This window comes from Phoenix dactylifera, chromosome 9, assembly GCF_051530095.1.
Source record: "Phoenix dactylifera cultivar Ajwa chromosome 9, Ajwa_hap1_PhDact_Kaust_v1.1, whole genome shotgun sequence".
In the NCBI taxonomy this organism is placed as follows: Eukaryota; Viridiplantae; Streptophyta; class Magnoliopsida; order Arecales; family Arecaceae; genus Phoenix; species Phoenix dactylifera.
Window position 1 is genome coordinate 26272712 of NC_143198.1, and position 26417 is coordinate 26299128.

At 42.8% G+C, this 26417-nt stretch overlaps 3 protein-coding genes, 1 non-coding gene and 1 pseudogene across 7 annotated transcripts; 2 read left to right on the forward strand and 3 right to left on the reverse strand.

The window, feature by feature from the left end:
• The first annotated feature begins 390 nt into the window (after nucleotides 1-390).
• On the forward strand, nucleotides 391-470 carry TRNAL-UAG (transfer RNA leucine (anticodon UAG)). The gene has a single exon. It is a non-coding gene; the product is annotated as a tRNA-Leu (tRNA).
• A 4501-nt stretch (nucleotides 471-4971) lies between these two features.
• LOC148702546 (protein ACCELERATED CELL DEATH 6-like) lies at nucleotides 4972-8575 on the reverse strand. The gene is made up of 3 exons (XM_089925485.1): nucleotides 7706-8575; nucleotides 6369-6904; nucleotides 4972-5903 (listed from the first exon to the last, which is right to left on the reverse strand). Exons 1-3 carry the CDS (start codon nucleotides 8448-8450, stop codon nucleotides 5139-5141), a joined length of 2046 nt encoding a protein of 681 aa, XP_089781611.1. The 5' UTR covers nucleotides 8451-8575; the 3' UTR covers nucleotides 4972-5138.
• Nucleotides 8576-9736: 1161 nt separating this feature from the next.
• Nucleotides 9737-11916, reverse strand: LOC149752919 (uncharacterized; annotated as a pseudogene).
• A 373-nt stretch (nucleotides 11917-12289) lies between these two features.
• Nucleotides 12290-16262, forward strand: LOC148703280 (uncharacterized). 4 transcript variants are annotated; one of them, XM_089925489.1, is made up of 6 exons: nucleotides 12290-12527; nucleotides 12865-12942; nucleotides 13028-14199; nucleotides 14272-14998; nucleotides 15280-15753; nucleotides 15856-16262. In XM_089925489.1, exons 3-6 carry the CDS (start codon nucleotides 14003-14005, stop codon nucleotides 16021-16023), a joined length of 1566 nt encoding a protein of 521 aa, XP_089781615.1. In that variant the 5' UTR covers nucleotides 12290-12527; nucleotides 12865-12942; nucleotides 13028-14002; the 3' UTR covers nucleotides 16024-16262. The 4 variants fall into 4 exon arrangements, with proteins under 4 accessions (XP_089781615.1, XP_089781614.1, XP_089781613.1 ...); XM_089925488.1 differs by having other exon boundaries at nucleotides 12290-12942; XM_089925487.1 differs by having other exon boundaries at nucleotides 12865-14199.
• Nucleotides 16263-24544: 8282 nt separating this feature from the next.
• On the reverse strand, nucleotides 24545-26169 carry LOC149752920 (putative polygalacturonase At2g43860). Its single transcript, XM_089925662.1, has 5 exons — nucleotides 26135-26169; nucleotides 25599-25690; nucleotides 25426-25507; nucleotides 25238-25346; nucleotides 24545-24775 (listed from the first exon to the last, which is right to left on the reverse strand). The coding sequence occupies exons 1-5, from the start codon at nucleotides 26167-26169 to the stop codon at nucleotides 24545-24547; spliced, it is 549 nt and encodes a 182-aa protein (XP_089781788.1).
• Between the last annotated feature and the right edge of the window lie 248 nt (nucleotides 26170-26417).

A 26417-nucleotide genomic window follows, 5' to 3' on the forward strand; every position in this document is an offset into this window, starting at 1 on the left:
GAATATGGACAAAACTCTAGCTTCTATATGTGAATCCAAAGGATAATGCATATGAAAGCCAACAAACCGTAACTTGTTGGCATCCCTTTCCAGTTGGAGAGGTTTAAAGTTTGCACATATACTTATTTATGGATATGATTTATTATTGGATTATTTATTTGATTTTGGTTTGGATGTGGATCATGTCTAAGCTTGATCCAATAAGCTTTCGATTATTTTATTATTAAGTTATCCAAAGTGAATTTTTTTATTTTTGAATTGTCAAAATATCATTTGTGGCTCTAATTTTAACTCCTTATTTATGTTTTAGTGGAAAATTCCAAATTGTTCCTCAGGTGAACTCAGCTTTGATCTATTAAATAATTAAAGTCTTCTTTCACTTTCATAGCTGACAGTTTGGCCGAGTGGTCTAAGGCGCCAGATTTAGGCTCTGGTCCGAAAGGGCGTGGGTTCAAATCCCACAGCTGTCAAGTTTAATTTTAAAATTTGAACAATATAAAATTTTAAAAAATAATTTAAAAAAAAGAAATTTTAACTTTTAAACAATTATATTATTTTTCTAAACAATTAAAGATACATGGAACTTTATGCTTTTCTAAACCAATTCATAATAGACAGTGTGGTTCTTGTTACAATGGTTTTATAAAATTCAAAAGTTCATACGAGCTTTGAAAAATATTTAATAAAAGAAATTAATTTCTATTTTTTTAATATATGAATGGACTAAAGCTAGTCCAAAAAACCAATTTAACTTCACACAATATATTATATTTTTTAAACAACTCACAATAGAAAGTGCCTATAAAACTTTGCGACGCTCTTTGTGGAATTTAGAGTGCCTCTTCCCTGCAAATCAAAGCGGAACGCCAATGCTATGCTATAGTCCACTTAGTTTCTTCGGAGCAAGGGAGCGCTTGTATTCATAAGTATCCTTCATGTCCAAAGCGGATCTATTTTTCAAAGCAGGTATATGGCATGTCTGCCAGTGCTAGTTATAGTATAATAAAAATAATTAAACCTAGTGAAATTGTGAGGTTAGACCTTCCTGTTGTGGTTCAAACTTGGCCTGAGGGTGACCACGCCTGGGGAGCCGAGGGAGTTGCCGGTCGGAGCAGAGAAAGGAGAGGCACCTTCCGTGTGCTGGCGTACCTGCACAAAATCTCACCGTGGTTTCCAGTGAGGGCTCTCCGATGCTTAAGTTAGCGTGGAGTATATTGTTGGCCCAGCGAAAGGTTGTTTAGGTGTTACGTGATAGGACTATTTATAGTCTCCGTGGAGATGTCCAAGTAGCGCATAGCCATAGCTTACTTGAGGTACATGGCATGGGTTGTCTCTACGTGCAGTATGGTGCTGGCGTGTGCTGCAGGGTATCGCCCTTGTCAGTAGGCATGGCTGGGACAACAAAGCATAATCCTTTATCAATGTGTTTTGGTGTGTCCATTAAGTGAAGTATGGTGCAGTGAGTGCTGGGCGAGGTCGGGCTCGCCTGGAGGCTGTAATATATACTCGGCGAGGTCAGCTCAGTGAGCATTGAGGTCGGGCTGACTTAGGGGCCGCGACGTATATTTAGTGAGGTCGGCTTGGTGGGCGTTGAGGTCGGTCTAGCCTCCCGATTCTGAGATCTGCTCGGTAGGGTGCTGCAAGCTTGAGGGTCAGGGCACGTTGTTGTATAGGGCACCCCGAGCTCGGCCGGAGCGCGTTGTTGAATATCACGGACGGAGATGTCATCGAGTATCAAGGGCGGAGATGTCGTCGAGTCTCAAGGGCGGAGATGTCGTTGTATAGTCCTACGGTCGAAGAAGCTATTTCGCTTGCATTTGACACAGCACGGCGCCCCGAGCTCGGGACGTCACTATGAGCATTAAAAGAGGTTGCTGTAGGTCGTAGGAGCGGAGAGATCCGGTCGAGGTCGTCTTGGCCTTCGGCGAGGTTCGAGGTCGGACTGGCTCTTAGCGGAACTGAGATCTAGCTTGCTCGGTGCTGAGGTCTATTAGGCTGAAATTGGATGGTCCTATGTTGTGAGCAGGACGATCCATTTTGCCCCCCCATCACTTCCCAACCTCAAATTGGAAGTAATTCAAACTAACAATTATGTATGGATAAATTCTTAAGATATAGGAAATATGAGACTGTTGGAGATGTTTGAAGAATACCTGGGAGGTGTAAGCATGTGGGAATTAGAGCCTGGAGTCATCATCTTTGTCTCTGTTATAGATCCTTGGTTGGAGCATGCTTAGTATACAGGACGTAAGACTGTTTGAACGGAGCATCATACACTACTTAAAAGTTTGCATTTAAGAGTAGACATAAGCACGTACATGCACACACGTGAGAGAACATGCAATGACAGACCCATGTGGTCAGAGTCAAGCAGATTTGAGAGCACAAGAGACTAAGAAGAAGAAGTGCATTAAGGTAATATTTAAAGGAATTTTGAAAAATTAATAAAGTGGAGTTCAAAGAACCGGCACTTGGAAGAGTTTTGCTTCGGTATGATTTTTTTTTTTTTTTTGCCAAAAATAAACTTTAAGCTCGGCCTTCAAAATTGTTAAGCATAAAATGTGTTTATGGGATTAACCGTTAAGCCGGTTAGTGTCTTAAAAGATGCCGCAAGACTTGGCATGAGTGAGTCCAGCTATATCTCTTTAAACACAACCGACTGCAATTATATATTGAATTTAGGGTTGCAATTGGGCCGGATTTTCATGCAACCCGAGCGCGGCTTGGAGCCCAAATAGGTTCGACCCAAGTCAGCCCAGCATGCCTAACAAGACGTGGTGCGTAAGGGATGACAATGGGCAATTAGGAGAGGAGGATGGGTGGGAGCGAGGAGGAGGAAAAGGAGGGCTATATGGTGGGGCAGGGAGGGAGGACGAGAGAGAGCAAGCGCGCGCGCGTGTGAAAGAGAGAGAGAGAGAGAAGAAGAAGAAGAAGGGTGTTGTGGGGTGAGGGAGATGGACGAGAGGATGAGGGACGAAACGACTAGGGTGAGAGAGAGAGAGAGAGAGAGAGAGAGAGAGAGAGAGCACCATTGAACAAAAATCTTGAACTGGTCCTCCAAATATCCAAGAGAAAAGGACGAGCACCATTGATCTAGGTCACCTGATTGGTTATCCAACTGATCGTAGTCCTCGAGTCCCCTTCCAGAGCAACGGTAGTTGCTCTCAGCCTAGTAATGACCCAGACAAGACCTTCCATATATGCCCCTCTAAGCATCGCCAATGGGACAATGATGTTGTATAAGCGGGAATAGCCCAAAGCTGCCAAGGATGAGGTGGAGCTTTGAATTACAAAGCCTGCTCCGCCACTATTCCAAATGCATTTTGTGGAGTATAGTGCTGCTGTATACGTCAAATGCGCTATAGCCAACGGCACTCTATTGTTTGAGGTGCATAGATGGTGCCTGAAGTGTACGAGTGTCAATGGCACTTCAGGACTTTGGTGCATAGATATGGTGTCTGAAGTATATGAGTGTCAATGGCAATTCAGGACTTCGATAGTGAGGGCGGGCCGCCCCATCCATGAAATTTGGCTTTTGAAACCCATTTAGATGGAGGTGATTTTCGAGCTTGCTGACAGTATACATTTGCTGTGCTCATAAATAAATTCGAGCTTGCAGGCATGCAATCTCTTGATCGAGTGGGACTTTGCTTCTTTAGTACATACGTGCAGACGAAAGAAGCACGAACCATACCTCTCTGCTTTGCTTCAATTAGAGAGATTGCTAATCTATAATTATTTTTATTAAATCTTACATCTTGATCTATTTCAGGCAAGACACTGGGTTACCGAACATTAGATGTATTTGGCTAAAGTTGAAACACGCAAAGGCCTCTTTGGAGAAATGAACTTAGAACAGGCCCGGTTTATACTTTTGGAAATCCTACACCTAAACTAGCGTCGGCAGCTTCTAGTCGGAAAAACTATATTTTCTTGTAGTGGGCCTCCCTTCTCTTCTCCTGCTTTTCTCTACTAATCGCTGCTGAAAATCGCTTCTTTCCGGGGCATATTTGGTTGGGGACCAGAATGGGAATGGATTAAAATGGAAATTGAAATGAACATATCCTTTAACGTGTTTGGCTCGTGACTAGAATTGGAATTCGAATTGGAATGAAATTTGAATACTAAGAAAGAGTAGGAATTGATTTTTAAGGGATTAGTGCACTCTCATTTCCTCTGCAATCGGAAAGGAAATGAGATTTCCCCCAACCAAATGGCTAGAATTGGGACTGATTCCCATTCCTATTCCAGAATCCAACTCTCCCCAACCAAATAAACCTCCAATTCCAAAGTCATTAGAGCTCTCTTTGCACTTGGCTTGGCCAAATTCGGAGAAATTCAGATCAAATTGAGCTTAACGCTTTTAAACTTCCTGCAAGATTATTTCCTGCAACAGCAGAATCTTTGTGGAGTTAATGGGCTGGGCCGGGCCTCCATCCTATGGCTAATAGGCTAAGACGGAAAAGATCTATGCACTCTCGACCAGCGGCTGCTACGAGGGCTACGTTCCCCTAAACTGGCTCAAATCCCACGATCTTTGGTCTAATTGCATGTCTCCTGCCACCCATGTGCACGATGACTTGTTTGTCTTGAATCTGAGCAAACCATTCTAGTTTGGCTCATTACACAAGATTAGCATGGTTCTTAAAATCATTTGTTATGGCATCCAGAGTTATGATTTGCTATATAACACTATACTATCTCATACGAGCCGTATCAAACCAAATGGATTGGTTGTTGAGATTCGATATCTTTTCCATATCGAGTGCTGGTATCAAAATATATGTCATACTATACGGTATATACCCGTTGAAGATCCAATACCAAAATTGCAAACATCAGTACATGTCTTCGTCATTTAATTCTATCTCAAAACCAAGTGAAGTTATAATCTCTGCTCAGTTAAAGAAGGCTGAAAAAAGAGAGAATTTTCTTTTCCATTCTATTTACAAGAGAGCAAAAGAACAAACATTTTATTGCCACGTCCATAAAAGCTAATATTTTTGGCATAGAGACAGAAAATATTGCAGTGAAAAATAAAAAATAATTAAAATATTACTCCCAATGCAATGCACAAGCTATCTTTGGACTTCTATCAGCCATGCATGCTGACAACTGCTGCTTCGATTTTTAGACACCTAGAGCATCGCTAACAGGAAAAAGATCGCATAAGTGCCCAATCTCGTAAGCGGCAGCCAAATGGCACGTCCACCGGGCCACGGCAAACCAAGACGTTTCTTATCATGCGGGTGTCTGGTTGGACAAATACATTCTCTATACTCTTGCCTGATGCTCATTGTTTTCAGAAAACTACGGGAGTCATAATTACTCACCAAACCATGTAAAAGAGGGAATCCGAGAACAATGAAGCATAAAAGAATGCTGACTCGCTTGCAGCTGGGAGGCAACATTACGCATATACCCATCGCGAATGCAGCGGACATGCCCAAAGATGCCACCCGTAGACAATTTATAGCCCCCAAATTGGCTCGTCTTCGAGTATCTATATTAGTTGTCGACATTCCTGCAATTATGAGCCAGGATGTGGCTACGAGGGAGCAGACCAACGCGGTGGCATCTGAGACTAGGAATACCTTGAAGGCATACTCTTTTGCTAGAACTGCTGTGCCACGGCCTGGATGATCATCGGCTACGTACCCCCCGGGGACGGTGAAACCAGCGGCAAATGTCACCGTAGCAATCAACAACGAAACAAGCACGTAATCTCTGCCGAAATCCACCTCTATCCGTGGCAATTTTTTGAACTTATCATCGCCGGACAGTTTCTCTTTGGTCTCACCAGTGGATAATTTACCGCTTTCTGAATCATGCAATTCTCGTGGACCAGACACAGCCTTTGTAAAAGCCAAGCACGAAGCAATATATGAAACTTCTGCTGCATTCTACGGTACAAGAAAAATTTTAGAACATAAAAAGAGAGATTAGTTGAAAGATTGAGAACACTACATGTTTACTTAACATTAACATATCCACTTCTTATGAGCGAGCATACCAGACTTGATGATAATATTTATTTATTTATTAAAAATACGGATTTTTTTGGGTACAAAAGGAAAGGTAATTCTGGATCTCTTCACAATATAAGAGCTAAAAGGTGCCGTCCGGTGAGCCGAAGTCCCGTTGACCAGATTGGCATTTATTATCGTAAGAAATGAATGCTCATTATCAAGATTTGTGCTTAGTAAAATATCTAGGGTGTTCATATATATGTGAGTTGAAGAAAAAGTGCTTATGCTCCAAGCATAATCTTTCTGTGTCCTCGTGTCCGTGTGCGCGCGCGTGAGAGAGAGACAACAGCTTGTGATGTATGGCAAGCAAAACATGCACGAGGTCGTTAAGAGTTTTACCCTCTGGAATTGCTGGTCTTCAACCGACATACTGTAAGCCAAGTCGAGAGGGGTGAAGCCGTCGTGGTTGATAACGTTGATGCATACGGTTTTGTCCCGGAGAAGAAAATGCACGCTCCCTTGGTCATTGTATTTAACAGCCGTGTGTAACGGCGTATTTCCCTTGTTATCCTGGTCATTTAACAGCTTCTTGAGATCCGGTCTCTTGGAGATAATTTTTCTGACCACATCTAACTTTCCACTTTCGAAAGCGACATGAAGAAAATTCTTTCCCTCCTGGTCTAATAATTCGTCTGCATCCGGACACTGTTTTAAAATCTGATCAACTATAGTAATGTTGCCCATCATAGCTGCAACGTGGATGGGAAATAAGCCATTGGCATCTGAAAGGAAGGCTGTAGAAGGGTCGTGCTTTAATAATAGCTTCGCCATATCATGATGACCATCTGAAGCTACATAATGAAGAGGAATTCTTCCTGAGCAATCCACACCTTTGGCGAGCATCGGTTTCCATTGCAATATGTCTTCAGTAATTTCTATCACATAAGTATAATGAAAGGTATCGTGAGCACTTGTGTTATACAATGCTCATGGTGCTTTCACAAATTAAAAGGCGGAGCATTGTCTTCCATGCATATGCTTGCTTAATACTATGTTTAGTGCATCTATTAGGATATTTAGTCCAATGGTGAATCATCACAAAAACACTAAAAAAAGAAAAATCAAAGTTTGTTAATTATTTGTTACGAGGGAAGTTACACATGGTGACCGTCAAGGAAACTTGCCAACTGAACCTCGATAAGCCTAAATGGGCAGGCACAACAGAAAAGAAGGAGGCCAAGCTGATTCACTCGATCACATCTGGTCCTGACAATATCCCGGCTACTTTATTTTTGGGCCGATCCCCTAATTTCAACAAAAGCCAGTTGGCAATCTTGCCTCCCTTATCATCACAAAAAAAAGGGCCAATCTCTTAAGGCCTGGGTTCTTTCCAGTGAATAATTGCGGTTCCTAGTTGCTTGATTCCCACTTTCTGGATCTTCTGAGGTTGAGGGAAAGATTCCTAGGTGGCCGTGCTTTTCTTTTTCTGTAGGTAATGTTGCTCTGTTTTGCTAGGTGTGTACAGCGGTTTTCCGTACGTTCCCGAATGGCCTTGTTTTGCTGTATTGGTTGATATAGCTTTCTTATTTCTTTTATATTATGATCATTTGACAAATGAAATAGTGGTTTCACACTTCATATGAAATGGTAGTGATCTACTCGCCTTTTCTTCAAAAATAAAAAAAAAAAAGAGAAGAAAAGAGTGGGAACAATATGTAAGTCTAGCGCTCAATTACCTCGACTCAGAAGGACAGCTGCATGCAACGCCGTTTTCTTGTTAGGGCCTCCGTAAGATGCTGGAAAAGCCTTCTCCCAGGAGGAAGACCGTAGCAAGGCTTTGGCTACATCGAGGGATCCTGCCGCAATGGCCAGATAGAGTGGAGACATGCCAATACTATTTGGCATTGACGCTAGTCCAGCATCTTCCTCCATCAATACTTTGGCCACACTCCTATGGTTATATTTGGCAGCCTCGTGCAAAGCATTTGCCTCATCCCTATTCTTGGCCCTCAGGACTCTTTTTTTTTCGATCTCGCCCTCCCTTGCAAACTGGATGATGAGGGAGACCATCTTGTCATCTCCAGCCCTTGCAGCGCAATGCAATGGAGTGTCGAGCCTCGTGTTTGCTGCTACCAAAAGAGAGATCTCTTTACGACAAATCTCCTTGGCAATCTCGAGATGTCCTCGGTTAGCAACTATATGGAGGACCGTGTTCCCCTCCAGTGTAACTGAAAGGAGGCAGCTGGTATCTTCTTGTATTGGAGCATTCTCTGGTACTGTTATTGTGATCCCCCCCACCGAAGCTTCAGAAGAAAAATCTTCTAGTTGTAGTAACTCATCCAGGATTCTTTTATCTCCTGATCTTGCCGATTTGAGCAATTTAGGATTCATGGGTATGCGACTGGGCTGGATTTCACCTGGAGGAACTTCAAGATCGAAATCTATTTGTGTTGTTTGGCTAGTCATGCTCTTTTCGGCCATAATTTCAGCAGCGTTGTGTGCTCTAAGGACCGCTCTCTCTCTCTTAATTGAAGGGGCTCCACTATAGTTTCAGCACTTTTGTGTGCTCTAAGAATCTCTCTCTCTCTCTCGGTTGGAGGGGAGGTGAGAAACCCACCCAAATTTATGAGGATAAGTTATCTGCCTTTTTTTGTATGGTCCCTATATTTTGGCCCCATGTGGCTAAATTTCCTTGGCCACCATCCAGGAAGACATGCATGGAAGTCAAGCTGAGGCCCACAACGGAGAGCAGGAAGTTTCGTGGGGGCTGACACCACCAACGTGTGCCGCACGTTTCGCGATCTCGCCGTAAGAAACATGGTCTCTCGAGGGGGGTTTCTTGTGTTAGGTGGGTTGGGGGGAGACCTTGACCCCTCTCGGGCCGGAGGCTTTGTTTATTGCTACCGCGGGCCCAGCTGTGAGTGGTGTCACTTATCACCGTAATAGTGATTTTGAATGGAAACGGAGTATCACCTGGTCCGCACCCAGGCCGGAGAAACGCGGTCTCTTTTGTTTCACTTACATAAGGTGGGGTTGGTTATTTTAAGGAGACGTTGACCCCTCTAGAAACCTTGACCCCTCTGTTGCTACTGCAGGCCCGAGTGGTGTCACTTATCAGCATGATAATAATTCTGGATGGAAATGGGGTATGACCCAAACTTGACTCAAATTTTTTAAATTGGATCCATATATATATATATATAGCATCCAAATTTTTAAAATTAGATCTGGATTATACATAAACTCAATCCGATCCGACTCAAATGATCTATTGGATCAAAAATTGTAGCCGTGGCCTTGATCCGGCTAAATCTGATTTTTTATTGGATTATATCTAGATCTAAAATTAGGATCAAAGAACTAGGTTGGATTGAGATGATTCGGTCCAACCATTTGCACTTCTAATAAAAAGTACGTTTTGAAAATGAAGGAGAAAGAGACGGAATAGCGAGTGAAAAGGCATTGGGTAAAGTGAAAGGGCATTGGAATTAGCGAGTGCAAGGAAGAGACGAAATAGGTTTTAATTAGCCGGTGCAGGTAAAAGGTTGAAACCAGGGCGCCTGGGAGTTAGGGACTTGGGTAGACGTACGAGCAAAGGAGACATGTGGAGCCGAGTTTAGATACGAAACCCAATTGAGTGGGTTTTGAGGGTGTTTAATTCGCTTGCGATCACTGGTTATCCAACTTGTGGGTGTAAGAAATTAAAGCTAGTGATTCACTGGTTAGCACGCCAGACGAATATAAGGCCGTTTAGAGTTTACCATCCGTCAGTGCAGGAGGCCCTTCTTTTCCAACTTTGCGGAAGCCAAGTCGAGTGGGGTGAAGCCGTTGTGGTTGATAACGTTGACGTACACGGTTTTGTCCCGCAGAAGAAAATGCACGCTCTGTAGGTCACTGTTTTCAATAGCTGTGTGCATTATCCTCGTCATTTAACAGCTTCCTGAGGTCCGGTCTCTTGGAGATAATTTTCTTCACCACATCTAACTTTCCCCTTTTGAAAGCAACGTGAAGAAAATTCCTACCCCATTCGTCTAATAATTCATCTGTACCCGGGCACTGTTTTAAAATCTGATCAATTATAGGAACGTTTCCCCTACTAGCTGCAATGTGTATGGGAAATGAGCCATTGGCATTAGGTTGGTAGGCTGTAGAGGGATCGTGCTTCAATAATAGCTTCACCGTATCATGATGACCATATAAAGCTGCATAATGAAGAGGAATTCTTCCAGAGGAATCGACACCTTTGGCGAGCATCGGCTTCCGCTGCAATATGTCTTTAGTAATTTCTATCACGTAAGTATAATGTAAGGTATCGTGAGTACTTGTGTTATACAATGTTCATGGTGCTTTCACAAATTAAAAGACGGAGCATTGTCTTCCATGCATATGCTTGCTTTATACTCTGCTTAATACATCCATTAAGATATTTAGTCAGATGGTGAATCATCACAAGAACACTAAAAGAAGAAAAATCAAAGTTTGTTGTTTGTTACGAGAGAAGTTACACATGGGGACCATCAAGGAAACTTCCCAACTGAACATTAATAAGCCTAAATAGGCAGGCACAACACCAGCAGAGAAGGGGCCCAGCTGATCCACTCGATCACGTCTGCTCCGACAACATCCCGGCTACTTTATTTTTTGGGACGATCCCTTAATTTCAATAAAAGTCGGTTGACAATCTTGCCTCCCTTAACATAAAAAAAAAACAAAGGCCAATCTCTTAAGGCCTGGGTTCTTCCCAGTGAATAATTGCGGTTCCTAGTTGCTTAATTCCCACTTTCTGGATCTTCTGAGGTTGAGGGAAAGATTCCTAGGTGGCCGTGTTTTTTTTTTCTTTGTTTCATTAATTTTTCTGTAGGTAATGTTAATCTATTTTACTAGGTGTGTACAGTGGTTGCCCGTACGCTCCCGAATGGCCTTGTTTTGCTGCATTATTTGATATAGCTTTCTTATTTCTTTTATATTATGATCATTTAACAAATGAAATGGTGGTTTCACACTTCTAAATGGTACTGATCTACTCACTTTTTCTTCAAAAAAAAAAAAAAGAAGAAAAGAGTGGGAACAATATATAAGTCTAGCGCTCGATTACCTCGACTCAGAAGGACTGTTGCATGCAATGCTGTTTTCTTGTCAGGGCCTGCGTAAGATGCTGGAGAAGCCTTCTCCCAGGAGGAAGACCGTAGCAAGGTTTTGGCTGCATCAAGGGATCTCGTCGCGATGGCCAGACAGAGCGGAGGCATGCCAATACTATTCAGCATTGACGCCAGTCCAGCATCCTCCTCCATCAGTACTTTGGCCACGCTCGCATGGTTATATTTGGCGGCCTCGTGCAAAGCATTCGTCTCATCCCTGTTTTTGGCCCTCAGGACTCTCCTTTCTTCGATCTCACCCTCCCTTGCAAACTGGATGATAAGGGAGACCATCTCGTCATACCCAACCCCCAGCCCTTGCAGCGCAATGCAATGGAGTGTTGAGCCTCGTGTTTGGTGCTGCCAAAAGAGAGATCTCTCTATGACAGATCTCCTCGGCAATCTCGAGATGTCCTCGGCTAGCAACTATATGGAGGACCATATTCCCCTCCATTGTAACTCCAAGGAGGCAGCTGATATCTTTTTGTGTTGGAGCATCCTCTGGTACTATTATTGTAATCTCCCCCACCGAAGCTCCAGAAGAAATATCTACTGGTCGTAGTAACTTATCCAGAATTCTTTTATCTCCTGATATTGCTGATTTGAGCAATTTAGGATTCATGGGTATGCGATCGGGCTGGACTTCGCCCGGAGGAACTTCAAGATCGAAATCTATTTGTGCTGTTTGGCTAGTCATGCTCTCTTCAACCATAGTTTCAGCAGCATTGTGTGCTCCAAGGATTGCTATCTCGCTCTCTCTCTTAATTGAAGGGTCTTGGCTATAGTTTCAGCACCTTTGTGTGCTCCAAGAACTTCTCTCTCTCTTTCTGTTGGAGGGGAGGTGAGAAACCCACCCAAATTTATGAGGATGTTATCTGCCTTTTTTTCTTTTGTATGGTCCCAATATTTTGGCCCCATGTGGCCTAAATTTTCTGGGCCACCATACAGGAAGAGATGCATGGAAGTCTAGCTGGGGCCCGCAACGGAGGAGAGCAGGAAGTTTCGTGGGGGATGACACCACCAACGTGTGCCGCACGTTTCGCGATCTCGCCGTAAGAAACACGGTCTCTCGAGGGGGGTTTCTTGTGTAAGGTGGGTTGGGGGGGGAGACCTTGGCGGGTAGTTCTAAATACACCCCCCCGATTGCTCAGGACACCCCCCAAAAACCAAAAAAAAAGTACCCAAACTAACCTTTAGTGTAATTACCATATTGCCCTTGAAATTTTCTCAGTACACCCCCCTTCCTCCTCCTCCATCTCCTCCTCCGTTTCGTTTTGAAAAGGAAAAAAAAAACCACCCCTCAAACCCCCCTTAAACCCCTCGATCCATTTACATCGTTTAGGCGATCTTTGAAGGAGATTTAAGCCCCATTCGAAGCATGGACAAGCAACTAGTGATTTGGGACGAAGAATCGGCCGCAAAGGTACGTGTTCCACCTTGTTTCGAAAGTTTTTTTTTTTCACGGTTCGTGCTCCGTTCGGCACTGGATCGCCGAACAAAAGGCTTCTGTTCGGCTGCATAGTGCCGAACAGAAGCCTTCTGTTCGGCAACGCTCTACCGAACAGAAGGCTTCTGTTCGGCTGCACAGTGCCGAACATAAGGCTTCTGTCCGGCACACTGCAGCCGAACAGAAGGCTTCTGTTCGGCACTCTGCAGCCGAACAGAAGCCTTCTCGTGCCAAATCGCGTGCCGTGCTGAATTTTGTGCCGAACAGATCCTCTGATTCATTAATTCTTGATGATAAATTATTTTATATGTAGGGCTATGCTACAACCGAATCTAGTATAATTGGATCAGAATTTGTACTGGATTACACAAGCGAATTTACAACTTACGAGGTATTATAATATATTGTGCAATTTTGTATTAGTTTAGCGAGCTATTTTTACAACTGTGTACTTACATAAATTGTTTAATGTATAGATCTTCAAGAGTAGAGAGGACTTGTGTAATTGGTGTCGTGAAGCTGGGAGGCGAAATGGTTTTGTTGTTGTAATCAAATCATCCGATGCAGGTACCATTTCTAAGAAACCCAGAATTACGTTAGGTTGTGAGAGGGGTGGGACGTACCGAACCACAAAAGAAAAGCGAATAAAGACTGCCTGTGGGACAAAGAAGTGTGGATGCCCTTTTGCATTAAGAGGAAAGAAATTGGATACTGCGGATGATTGGATATTACTGGTCGTATGTGGAGTGCACAATCATCCCGCTGCAGAGAATCTGGAGGGGCACTCATATGCAGGGAGATTATCTGAGCAGGAGACGGAATTGTTAGTGGATATGTCGAAGAGTTTGGTTCGTCCAAAGGACATATTATCCACATTGAAGGAAAGAGATGCCCTCAATGTTACGACTATCAAGACTATCTACAATGTACGTCAACGGTTTAAGGTTGCAGAGAAAGCCGGGAGGTCTGAAATGCAACATCTATTAGGTAAATTATCAGAGGCTAAATATATTGAGTGGCATAGGAATTGTACTAATACGGATGTTGTGCATGACTTATTTTGGGCACACCCTGGCAGCATTGATTTGTTCCGTGCATTTCCCCGTGTGTTGATAATGGATTGCACGTACAAGACGAATAGGTATCGTCTTCCGCTCTTAGAGATTGTGGGGGTGACATCTACTGACATGACATTTTCAGTTGCTTTTGTATACTTAAATTCTGAGGGGGAAGAAAGCTATACTTGGGCATTAGAGAGATTGCGCAGTGTCATAGCTGATGATGTTTTGCCTGAGTTGATTGTTACAGATAGAGACTTGGCTTTGATGAATGCAATTCATAGAGTATTTCCTACTGCTAGACATTTATTATGTAGATGACATATTAGTAGGAATGTTTTGGCCAAGTGCAAAAAAATTTTCGAATTGAAGGAGAAATGGGATAAATTTATTATGAGTTGGAATGTACTAGTGCTGTCCTCCACGGAAGACGAGTATAATGATCGCTGGAGTGCACTACAGAGAGAGTTCGGTACCTATCCAGATGCACTACAGTATGTGTCAGATACTTGGCTGAGCAAATACAAGGAAAGATTTGTTGCGGCGTGGACTAATACATGCAGGCACTACGGAAATGTGACGACAAATAGGTATCACAAATAAAGACTCATTTAAATTTAATTTGCCTCAATTCTTATATCTAACTTTCATTTGTTTACTAGGGTCGAGAGTGCACATGCAAAGCTCAAAAAGCAGCTTGGATCAAGCCAAGGAAGTTTCGAGTCATCTTGGACTAGAATACATGGATTGATTGAGTTGCAGCACAGCTCTGTTAAAGCCTCATTGGAGAAGAGTTTATTGGTAGTGCAGCACAACTTCAAGCCAGCTGAATTCAAAGAGTTGCGAGGTTTCATATCTATAAGTGCGTTAAATCATGTCCTCGCCCAATCGAAACGAGCCAATTCAGTTGGGTTTGATGATTCAAATTGTGGGTGCGCTATTCGACGCACACATGGTATACCATGTGCTCACCAGATTGCGCGGTACAGGGTGGAAGGTCGGCCCATTCCTCTCGACTGCATAGATCCTCATTGGAGGAAACTTGATATTCTGCCTACCCCCCCCGTGCAGCCAATTCAGTTGAGTTGTGATGCAGAGTTAGATTTGATTGCGCTACGATTCAAGAAGTTAGATGGGGCTTCTCAATTGCAGATGATCAAGAAGTTACGAGAGATTGCAAGTCCAGATAGTACACCTCTTTTAGAGCCTGCAAAACGGAAGACCGGTTCACGTGGGCGCGCTTCACTGAAGGTTGATACGTCTACTCGACGTGACCCGTCTGCGTTTGAGTTGGTTCTATCTGGACAGGATAGTTATTCACCTGGTGTTGAGAAAGTTACCATCCGCAATCCATCTACTCAGATTCAAAAGAGACGGCCCAAGCAAAAGGTAAGTACCAAATATTTATTTCCTTACAATAGGTATCACAACGTCTACGGGACGGTCCGTGCCGTGCCGGTATGTCATGTGCCGATACGGGACATGTCGGGACGTGCCGTGCCGAGATGTGCCGATACGGGACATGTCGGGACGTGCCGTGCCGAGATGTGCCGATACGGGATGTGCCGTGCCGAGATGTGCCGATACGGGATGTGCCGTGCCGAGATGTGCCGATACGGGACATGTTCTGCCATTGTTACATATTTTCTATCATTTGATATTATTTGCAGATTTTTCGTACTAGAGCCCAGTCACATACGCCCATTATCTATATTGATGCTATTCCTTCTGCCTTGAGACCATACATCCAGCATATCAAGGATGTAAAAGCTGATGGGAATTGCGGATTTAGGGCAATAGCTGACTTACTGGGATTTGGAGAAGATGACTGGGTGCGTGTTAGGAAGGATTTATTGCAAGAGTTGCAATGTCATTCGGACCACTATCGCACATTATATGGTGTGGAAGGGACGATTGCTGAGATCACTCATGCATTATCATATTATGATGATTGTCCACCATATGACAGATGGATGACTATGCCGGACATGGGTCATCTTATAGCATCCTGCTATAATGTTGTCCTATACCATCTCTCGTTGCAACAATGTCTGACCTTCCTACCTCTCCGTTCTGTGCCAGTACCTCTTCTATCCCGCAAAGATATCGCTATCGGATTCGTAAATGGAAATCATTTTGTTGAGGTACTACGTTCACAACACTTGCGAATATTTAATTTTGCTTATTTAATTTTGCTTATTTATAATTTTGTAGCTATTAATATTTTCTTATTTCTAATTTTGAAGGTGTTCTTGTTGCCGGGACATCCCGTTCCGCCAGTAGCGACCAACTGGCGAAAATATCATCTTCCTTGTGCTACCGGATGGGAAAATTCATATGAAGCACGGATTCAACAGTTCAAAGAGAGCATCTCACCTAATGTTATAATTAGCGAGACAGTAGAGTTAGATTGATTATTTATATATGTACAATTTTTGAAAGTTGTAAATTTTTTGGGGCTCTTAGAGTCATGTACTGTGAAACTCCATCATCAGCTGGGAATACATATGACGACTGTTGTTTCCGTTGAGATTTCAGATGTAAACAGAAACATACTTAAGAGCTGGTGGGAGCAAACAAATCAAACAGGGGAACTAATAGACCTTTCTGATGTACAAGAACTTAACGGTGACAAGCTTGAGCAGATGATTAACACATTTGTTGGAAAAGAGGGCTCTGTGATGTTCTTGGTTAAGAGGTTAATCGGCTGCCCTCTCCTTGCAAGGCCAGGTCTTGCCACTGGCACCCTCTTAGGCTTTGCTGCCTTTTTTGGAGGGGAACTTTGTCCAGGGTCAGCTTTGATTGGAACAACATTTGGAGGTACCTCAGGGGGAGGTGGAGGCAGAACATCAGTCGTATCAGATTCAGGGTCAAACCCCCCACGGGACTCCATCTCCTCAGGGGGAGGTGGAGGCAAGACAGTAGAGTTAGATTGATTGTTTATATATGTACAATTTTTGAAACTCCATCATCAATATAAATCAAAAAATATCTGTCTTCGCATTGTTAGATTGATTGTTATGTGCACTGTTATATTTATGTAAAATAGAACGGGCCAGGCTTTACAAAGATTACACGTAAATGTACCAAAAATATATATTTTTCATTAATATCAAAGGCTTTACAAAGATTACAAAGGCTCCATCATCAATCCCTATGACGCCATCGTCGACGCGTGTACTGCTGTACGTCCGAATGAGAGGGTCCTGGATCCAAATGAGAGGGTGCTGTACTCGGGCCAGGCTCATCACCCAGAAGTACCTGATGCATCTGAGAAATAGCATCATATAGGTGCCCGGCACCTAGTGACGTAGCCTCTGAGGGACCCATCCGTACAATGTCGGTACTGATACCGAGTGCAGCTGCATTACGCCGCCGGTGCATGTCAGCATCATCATGACCTCCCCTAGCTCCAGAATGAGTACTCGAGCGCAGATGAGGAGGCTGAACTGCAACGTGCGTGATACGGAGATACCACTCCATGTATCCCGGTACGCTGTCTGATGGCCGGGTAACTGGGTGGCTCCTGCTCGCCTGGCTCAGCACGTGGTCCTCCCACCGCTCCCAAAGCTGATCCATATAGGAGTAATGTATCCGGTACGAGCCTGCTGTGGAACCTCTGTTGGCTCGCGTAGGGGCTAGTGGCGCTCGAGGGATGGTCTGAATACGACCAAACTGTCTAAGAACCCTTTCTGGATGATAGGGTTCTACGATATCAAGGCACTTGATGGAGCCACTAAAAAATGCGACGGGTATATATGGGCGATCTCCCCGAAGCCGATGATGGGGATCCCAAATAACCTGTAAAACAAAAGGTCCATTTCAGTTTTATACTATATCGCATATTAAATGTACTGACAAACACAAGCAAATGGTAATATGATACGTACCTCATCGATGCTCAAAAGGTCCAATGACTCACGTAGAACCACTAAATGGTCCATCGTGGTACGGGATGGAGTACCGGGCATCCAGCGGTGCACGCGGGGACTGGCATCAGTATACTCGAGCGACGGGTGAGGACTGAGTGCTGGAAAATGCTCATAAATCCATGCCTGCAGAAGCGTCATATAACCACTGATCTGTCTCACTGATGACCTCGACGCAATCCCCAACTGCCGATACAAATATGCTAAGGCAGCTGTACCCCAGGCATATGTGCTCACCCTATCCAGATCCCGCAGTAAACACAGATACGCTATAGGCACCCTGGTCCCACTCTTATCAGCAAAGAGTGTGCAGCCTAACAAAAATAACAAATAGGCTCGTGCTGCACACTCTATCCTCTGCTGCCTGTCTCTATCAGATACAGAGTGAAACTGAGTCCTCAGCCACTCCATCCTCACAGACTGACCGCGCGATGACAGTACCTCCTGACGCGCGTCTCCAGCTGACACCCCCAACAACTCCACAAGTAGCTCCTCAGCATCCCGATCACTCATCCTCTCAGGAGAAACTGATACTGAGGAACCTGCGACAGGAATCCCTAAAATGGCGGATACATCATCCAACGTGATAGTGATCTCGCCAAATGGTATATGGAAGGTGTTCGTCTCGGGCTGCCATCTCTCTACGAAGCCCGAAATCAGAATCTTATCGATGAATCGATAAGAGCACTGTACTAACTCTACGAGGCCCGACTGCCTCAATAGTGCTCTGAACCTGGTATTTGGTTGGTTTGAAGACCACCACTTCCATTCACCAACCTTGGCAGTATGGTTCATGCACTTTAGTGGAGCTCGTTCCTGTAATATAAATGTATAATTACTACTACTTTATAAAACATCAATAAACAAAATATAATGCTATAACAAATAAACAATACCTGTTGCCTCCAGATGGAAGCTGCTATATGCGTCCTGAAACTGATCAGGACGGACTCATCCTCTGGACCTCCTGGACATGGTCCAACGGACTCATCGTCTTCGCCCCTAGCGGGCATATCATCATGCTCTGACTCAGGAGAGTCCGATGGCATATGAGCAGGCTCGGGAGAAGCAATCCTAGCACGACGTCTCCTAGCTGACGCCGTAGGTCTAACTCTGGCGGGACGGGGATCCATGTCTGAAAATATAGAAATTCAATGTTAGGCTATATCAAAGAAAATAATTCAATTGCATACATAAATGTTCGGCACAAAATTCAGCACGGCACGCACCAGAACCCTTCTGTTCGGCTGCACAGTGCCGAACAGAAGCCTTCTGTTCGGCTTCACAGAGCCGAACAGAAGGCTTCTGTTCGGCTGCACAGAGCCGAACAGAAGGCTTCTGTTCGGCTGCTCAGAGCCGGACAGAACCATTCTGTTCGGCACCGTGCAGCCGAACAGAAGGCTTCTGTTCGGCACCGTGCAGCCGAACAGAAGGCTTCTGTTCGGCACCGTGCAGCCGAACAGAAGGCTTCTGTTCGGTTGAGTGTTGCCGAACAGAGGGCTTCTGTTCGGCACTGTTCAGCCGAACAGAACCCTTCTGTTCGGCGATCCAGTGCCGAACGGAGCACTGGAGGCGGGGGGGCGGGGAGCTACCTCGACGTGGTCGTGGAGGCGCCGGCGAGGTGCTCGTTGCTCGGGAGATGGCTGGGGAGGTGGTTCCGGGAGAATGCCGGCGACGAGAGGGAGAAGGGGAGAATGCCGGCGACGAGAGGGAGAAGGGGGAACGGGGGGGTTTTGGGCGAGGGAGAAGGGGGAGACGGAGGGGGTTTGGCCGCCGGCGAGGTGCTTGAGGTTCTTGAGGCGAAGTTTTTTGGGGGGAAGGGAGAAGCCGGCTGGAGTGGAGTTTTGGAGGGGAAGATCGGGGTTGGGGGGGGGGGGTTTGGGGGGTGTAGAGAGCAATTTAGGTGAGGGGGTGGGGAGGGTGAAGGGTAATTTAGGATTTTTCAATTTTTTAGGGGTGTCCTTAGCAAATGGGGGGGTGTAGAGAGTATTTAATTTTTTTTTAATTTTTGGGGGGTGTCCTGAGCAATCGGGGGGGTGTATTTAGAACTACCCGACCTTGGCCCCTCTCGGGCCGGAGGCTTTCTTTATTGATAAAAATTTTGGATGGAAATAGGGTGTGACCCAAACTCGACCCAAATTTTTTGAATTGGATTCATGTAGCACCCAAATTTTTTAAATTAGATCTAGATTATACAAAAACCCAATCCAATCCGATCCGAATGATCTATTAGATCAAAAATTGTAGCCATAGTCCTGACCCGATCAAATCTGATTTTTTATTGAGTTGTGTCTAGGTCTAAAATTAGGACCGAACAAAGAACTAGGTTGGATTGAGGTCACTCATGATTCGGTCCAATCAGATCCATTTGTACTCCTAACAAAAAGTACATTTTGAAAATGAAGAAGAAAAAAAGATACCATACTTTTTTTTTAATTATAGAACGGACAGCCTTTTTTTTTTTTTAATTATAGAACATACAGCTTCGTTAGTAAGAGTAGTCTTCAATTTTTAAATTTATTTTTTTAAATTGAGTACTAGAAAAAATATAATAAAAAAAGAAGCGCACTCTATTTTTTTTTTTCAGTGGATGCCCCATATGATTTTTTTTCTCGGATGGATGGAAAAACTGAAGCGGCTTTGGAATAGGTAACAGGGGGGTTGATAATTGAAAAGGCATTGGAATTGGCGAGTGCAAGGAAGAGACGGAATCGGTTTTAATTAGCCGGTGCAGGTAAAAGGTTGAAACTGGGGCGCCTGGGAGTTAGGGAATTGGGTAGACATACGAGCAAAGGAGACATGTGGGGCCGAGTTTAGATGCGAAACCCAATTAAGTGGGTTTTGAGGGTGTTTAATTTGCTTGCGATCTTAGTATTTTCTTCCAAATTTATTTCATCACTAATTGCATGATGAGACAGAAAACGGATAGATGATTTATTTTCCATCTATTAACATTGGTTTTTTTTTTAAACGACGGCACTTTTTAAAAAAAATCAGGAGCAAAGAACGAACAAAGACTCGGTATTTCTTTAAAAGAAGAACTTAAAAAAATATACGAATGACTCGGTAATTCTTAACACCCAAGATATTTTCATATAGCGATTTTTATTTCTTTTTTTTTTTATCTCATAGCACCCAATTCAAGAGGTTTTGGTTCAGCGATTGGAATTAATGCTTGGCTCGAAACCGATGTCCGCACCATGCGCGATCACCTGAAGTGTGGACGGACACCACGTAGCTGTCCAACTGCGCTAGCAAGGCACAAATACAACGGTTTTTGGTCTAATCACATGTCTCCTGCACCATGATTTGTTCGTCTTGAATCTGAGAAAACCGTTCTAGTCTAGCTCATAAACAAGATTTAGCACGGTGCTCAAAATCTCTTATTATAGCGTGAAGAAAGAGTCATGATTTGCTATACAAGATTATACTGTCTGATACGAGTTGTGTCATACCTTTTCTCAAATTGCAAAATTGCAAACTTTAGTATGGTTTAATTCTTTCTCAAATCCAGTGAAGCTGTGATCTCTGCTTTGCCGAATAAGGTAGAAAAGGAACTTTTCGTATCCTTTCTATTCACGAGAGAGAAAAAGAACAAGCAATCATTGCCACCTCCATGAAAGCTTCTAAGATATTCTTCTTCCAATAGTTTTAATTAATTTTTCCCCACCAAGAGCATCGGTAATGGCAGAAAGATAGCAGAAGAGACCAATGCTCGAAGCAGTGAAAGAATGATAGCAGGACAGGGTAGCAAGGCAGAATGAAGAGTTTTTTCAGCGTCCGGGTATATGCATGGTGGTTGGGCAAATCGAACGTCTATAGCCTTGGCTGATTCCTACTGTTTTCAGCAAACTAGTGACGTTATAATCTGGCACTACACCAACTAAAAGAGGGGTTCCGAGAGCAATGATGCATAAAAGAATGCTAATACTCTTGCAGCTGCGAGCCTACATTGCACGTATACCCATCGTGAATGCAGCGGACATGCCACTAATTAAATGCCACCCGTAGACACCACAAAGTGAAAGAAAGGGCTCGCCTGCGAGTATGTTTATCAACTATGAATGTTCCTGCGAGCATGAAAAATAATGTGGCTAAGACGGAGCAGACGAACGCGAAGGCATCCGAGACGAGGAACACCTTGAAAGGATACTCTCTCGCTAGAACGGCCGTGCCGCGGCCTGGATGATCATCCGCTACGCACCCCTCGGAGATTATGAAACCAGCAGTAAATGCGACCGTAGCAACCACCGCAGCGTCACAAAATTTTAGGGTATATTTAGCTGTTTCTTCAATTCTTCATCCAGCCATTTCTTCATTTCCTTTTCCTCGCCGCACTGGATGAATTTTCTTCGACCTTACCATCGCCATACGGCTTCGTTTTGTCCTCATCGCGCGTTGGTGCAACCCATTTGAAATCATGGATGCGATTCGCTTGGTGAACCAAACAAAACCTTTGTAATTAAAGCCACGCAGCTAAGAATGCACTTTGTTGCATTCTACGGTCCAAGAAAAATTTTAGAAGGGAGGAGGAAAAAAAAAAAAGCAGAAAAAGATCGGTTGAAAGATTGACAACCGTACATGTTTAGGTAACATTAACGTTACACTTCTTATGAGTGAGCATCCTAGAGCTAGTTGATGATAATATTTACTTATTTATTAAAAATTCTGATTTTTTGGTACAAAAAGTGAAAGTAATTCTAAAGCTCTCGAAAACATAAGAGCTAAAAGGTGTTGACCGGCGGCAAAAGTCTCGTTAACAACTAGCATTTATTGTCCTAAGAAATGGTTGTTCATTATTAGGATTTGTCTCGAGGATTCATAGCTATGTGGAGGGGTTTGGATTTTGCTCCGAAGAACTTCAAGATTGGAATCTGTCTGCTCTCTCTAATTGAAGGGGTGTCAAAAGCCATCTAAATTTATTGATGGAGGAGTATTTACATTAGAAGAGGTTACAAGAAAAGGATATACAAAGAGTATGCAAAGGAATTAGCCTGCAAGGAGAAAATCTTTTTGATGCAAGAGAAGGAAGGAAAGAGCTTCCGCCAATGTACTAAAAAAGAACAAAATAAAATGTTTACAAGAGGGAGCAAAACCGGAAATGTGGAGTAATACAAGAACAATGTTGAAACTCCATTTAGAGGCTTCGGATATATTCTTTCTCATTGCTCTTTAGCAAATCTCTTTATAAAGATGGTGTCATTTACTTTTATTATGGTTTCATAGGCATGAGGTTGTTTTTTTCTTTTTCTTTCTTTTTCACCATGATGGCGAACTTTTTTATTATAGCAGCACTATTGGAGGCACCAATTATGTTTAAACTTAAACCAACGAACTAGCAAGAGGCATATCTTTCTTAGTGCTTAGTGCATGATACCATGATTATATGACGTGTTGGTGGGATTTTCTTTTATTATGGTTTTATATGTATATAGTTGTTCTTTTTATCTCTTTATATCTAACCATCGAGGTGCCAATTATGTTTAAACATAGATTAACAAACCAGCAAATGGCTGATCTTTTCTTAGAGCTCAGTGCATGATACTACATGACATTATGATTATGTAATGAATTGATTTGAACTAGAAGCATTTGTGCTTGATGGACTTGACATTGAGGTGGCGACATGGGTACTTTTTTATTATAGAGATAATATTAAAATTTGGGTCGCGATCTAGGTGATCTAACTTTGGATAGCATAATTATGTAAGTGTTTCTTTTACATTATTGTCGCCATCAGCTTTATATTGCAATATAATAATTTTATCATAATATTTTATTATATTATTATAATACTATTATATTATAATATTGTTATAATGCTGGTATGATATTATTATATTATTATACTATAAAAATACTATAAAATTGTTATATTTTTAGTAGTATATTTATTAAATAAATAATTTAAAAATTAAGAATATTTTTCAATAATAGATTTTGATAGTATCAATAGTTAAACAATTGAAATTATTATATATGCAAATCATATTTTGATACTGACTTTCTTAATTTGGTTACATTACAGATTTGAAGTTGCATAGCACTTCAAAAATGTAGTTATCAAATAGTAGATAACTTTTTATAAAAAGCTAATTTGCACAAGTTTCACTGCTCAAAACTCTACATATGAAAACTCTACTAAATGTGACTTAAGTAGCTACCATGCTGTAGAAATTAGTACTCCCTCATAGTCTAGGTGAAAGAGAATTCAAACCATGCCAAGGGAGGACCTAGTCTATTATGACCTTCACCATTTTGGCCTTAATGTTTATATGGCTGTGCTCTCATTTGAAGTTTTTTAATGTGATATTAATGTTTCTTGAGCTCTGACCGTCCTCTGCATGTTTACTTGTAGCTTGCTTTCCTTAAACAAATATGGGTTGGTTCCTGCATTCATGAAGTAGAGGAAGCTACTTATATTTTTCTATATATTCTACTGGTATCTTAAGCAATTGTAGGATTCTTTAGAAATAAATAAAATAGAGGAATTGTTCTTCACTCGTTTCGTCTTTGAAGATACCTGGAGTTTGAAGAAGAACCGTAAAAGTTCAGGTTGGGTTGGGACATTTTAATTGCTGCCGTTTGGTGCAAGTTATATATGGAATGAGCAAAATGCCAGTACTTTTAAATTTGAAGTTGTCCTTCCTCCTGTTAGCTTCTAATAATGGTCTTCAGCTAGGGATTATAGTCATCAGAGCAATATTATCCATATTATATATTTTTTGTTGATATAAAAGCGGCCTCTTTGCTGTGCTTTGTCCGAGAATTTCATGATATTAATGAAATTCTAATTGGCCCCAATCTGATTCTTTATCTAAAATTGAAAAAGAGAAAAAAGGTGAAAAGAAGTGCTTTGTCTTCCCACCTTCCCCTCCCGTTTATTTATGAAACGAAACAAGAAAAAGGTAAAATTTGAATGCGATTTTCATCGTATGGTTACCCTCAATGAAAGGGATTTAACTTATGATCTGCAATACATGACTATCAAAGAGATCATGTTTGTCTAGGCTAGGCAAGCAATATCTGGAATGACTTCATGAAGCTTTTTCCCTTTGGCATTGAGGCAGTAGGAAGTAGCCTGATTTTGCCTGGCCACTGATGTGATGCCAACATTATCCAAAATAATGCCAGTGCAAGGTACTTTCTCATTGCATGCAAACTTGATGGCCACATCTGTTGTTGAAGTCTCATGTACATCAACAAATCGAACATCTTTCACTTCCACAGTCGATGTCTGCCATTCGAACATAACAGCAGAAAAAGAACAAATAAGAAAATGGAATACACTTGCGCACCAATATTTTTCACAATAGACAATATTAAAATTTATTAGTTTAATCACCAATTTATAAAGCTACTCATGTCTTAAATAGATTGGTTAACATCATAGCTGCTCATTGACGTAAGAAGCTTTAATCGATGAGTAAAAGTAATTCGTTACCGATTTTTTGCAGTGCGCGCCGGGACAATAAAACTGGTCTATAACTATGGGGCTCCCGACTGAAGTAAAATTGATGTGCTCGAATAAGATCCCTTTAGCATGACCGGACCCTCCCTTCACAACACAGAAGCGAACAAATATAGTCATGAATACTTCTTCCTTTTGGAGGAATGCTGATGAATTCCAATTGTTTCATATAAATTGATCGTTTCTCTTTCTTAATGTTGTGGATTTAGATTAAGTTTAGGTGCACACCTGCCATGTCTGAACCCTCAGACCCCCATCCGATTGATAGAAACTGCCGTTTGAGACATGTACATCCTCAACTATCACGCTTGAGCTGTTCCCTGCCGAGCTTCCAATGCTGTACATGAAGTGATAGATATGGTCAAGACCATTGAACTTGCTCTCAGTTCATCAGTACGTAGGAACCTGAAACTGACGTTATGCCACGCCCAGGGCCGCATGCGATCCCGGTTATGTTCACGTCCGAATATCCTGTACCGATCGCAATGCAATCACCTCCTATATTTTATACAAAGTGAAATCATTCAGTCAGTAGACGGGCAAATTTAAAGCTACAAGTCTCGTTTGCCATCTTGGTTGAGAGAATTGCCTGCTCCAATGGCGGCATCCTTTACTTCGACATAATGAGACTCTACAATGTATATGCCATCAGTGTCGGGGCTGTCTGCCGGAGATGCGAAGCTAAGCGTGTAACAACCCAGGACCTCACCCAAAATGACTAGCCGGAAGGTATTATTTGGGTCCTTGATCCTGTATAAGTATCCAAGGCCTACCCAGCGAATAACCGATGTAGGACTAAACACACGCCCGCACGGGTCCTCACATACTCCCTCCGTTCAAGCCCTGACGTCCTCTTCAGGCTAAGAGTTCAAATCCATTCAAATCTAATCACAAACACCACGATCGATCCGTGGTCAACCCCAACGGATCCGTGCTACAGTGTCCCCTAGTCCACATAAGTTATAGGCCGGGTCCGCTCTGATACCATTTGTCACAACTCAGGACCTCACCCAAAATGGTTAGCCGGAAGTTACTATTTGGGTTCCTTGATCCTGTATAAATACCCAAGATTTACCCAGCGAATAACCAATGTGGGACTAAACACACACCCGCACGGGTCCTCACAGAGCCTCCACCGCCCATGGTGCTGGTTCCCCCATCTTCGACTTCCCTCCCCTCTCGGCGCGCACCAGGTTCTCTTCTTCTTCTTCTTTGGTTTCCTCTCCGGTTTTCATGCTTTTCTTCTCTCTTTTTCTGATTATTCTCGATTTATTTAGTGAACCAGATGGTTTATTTTTGTTGCCCTCGCTCGTCTCTGCTGAGAGTTCCTGTTTTTCTCCACTAATCTTAGAAATCCACTCACCCACACACACCAAACCCCCCGCGGGCCGTATTTTTTATGGTTTTG

Excerpts from the sequence above, each read along its gene's own strand:
- LOC148702546 (XM_089925485.1), bottom strand. The coding sequence starts at position 8,450 with ATGGCCGAAAAGAGCATGACTAGCCAAACAACACAAATAGATTTCGAT. Across the intron at positions 6,905-7,705 it reads AGCTGTCCTTCTGAGTCGAG|AAATTACTGAAGACATATTG; the intron begins GTAATTGAGCGC and ends CTTATGTGATAG. Across the intron at positions 5,904-6,368 it reads AAGACCAGCAATTCCAGAGG|AATGCAGCAGAAGTTTCATA; the intron begins GTAAAACTCTTA and ends CTTGTACCGTAG.
- LOC148703280 (XM_089925486.1), top strand. The coding sequence starts at position 14,003 with ATGAGTTGGAATGTACTAGTGCTGTCCTCCACGGAAGACGAGTATAAT. Across the intron at positions 14,999-15,279 it reads AGAGACGGCCCAAGCAAAAG|ATTTTTCGTACTAGAGCCCA; the intron begins GTAAGTACCAAA and ends TATTATTTGCAG. Across the intron at positions 15,754-15,855 it reads ATGGAAATCATTTTGTTGAG|GTGTTCTTGTTGCCGGGACA; the intron begins GTACTACGTTCA and ends CTAATTTTGAAG.
- LOC149752920 (XM_089925662.1), bottom strand. The coding sequence starts at position 26,169 with ATGGGGGAACCAGCACCATGGGCGGTGGAGGCTCT. Across the intron at positions 25,691-26,134 it reads CCATGGGCGGTGGAGGCTCT|CTTCGCATCTCCGGCAGACA; the intron begins GTGAGGACCCGT and ends TTACACGCTTAG. Across the intron at positions 24,776-25,237 it reads TGAGGGTTCAGACATGGCAG|ACATCGACTGTGGAAGTGAA; the intron begins GTGTGCACCTAA and ends TTCGAATGGCAG.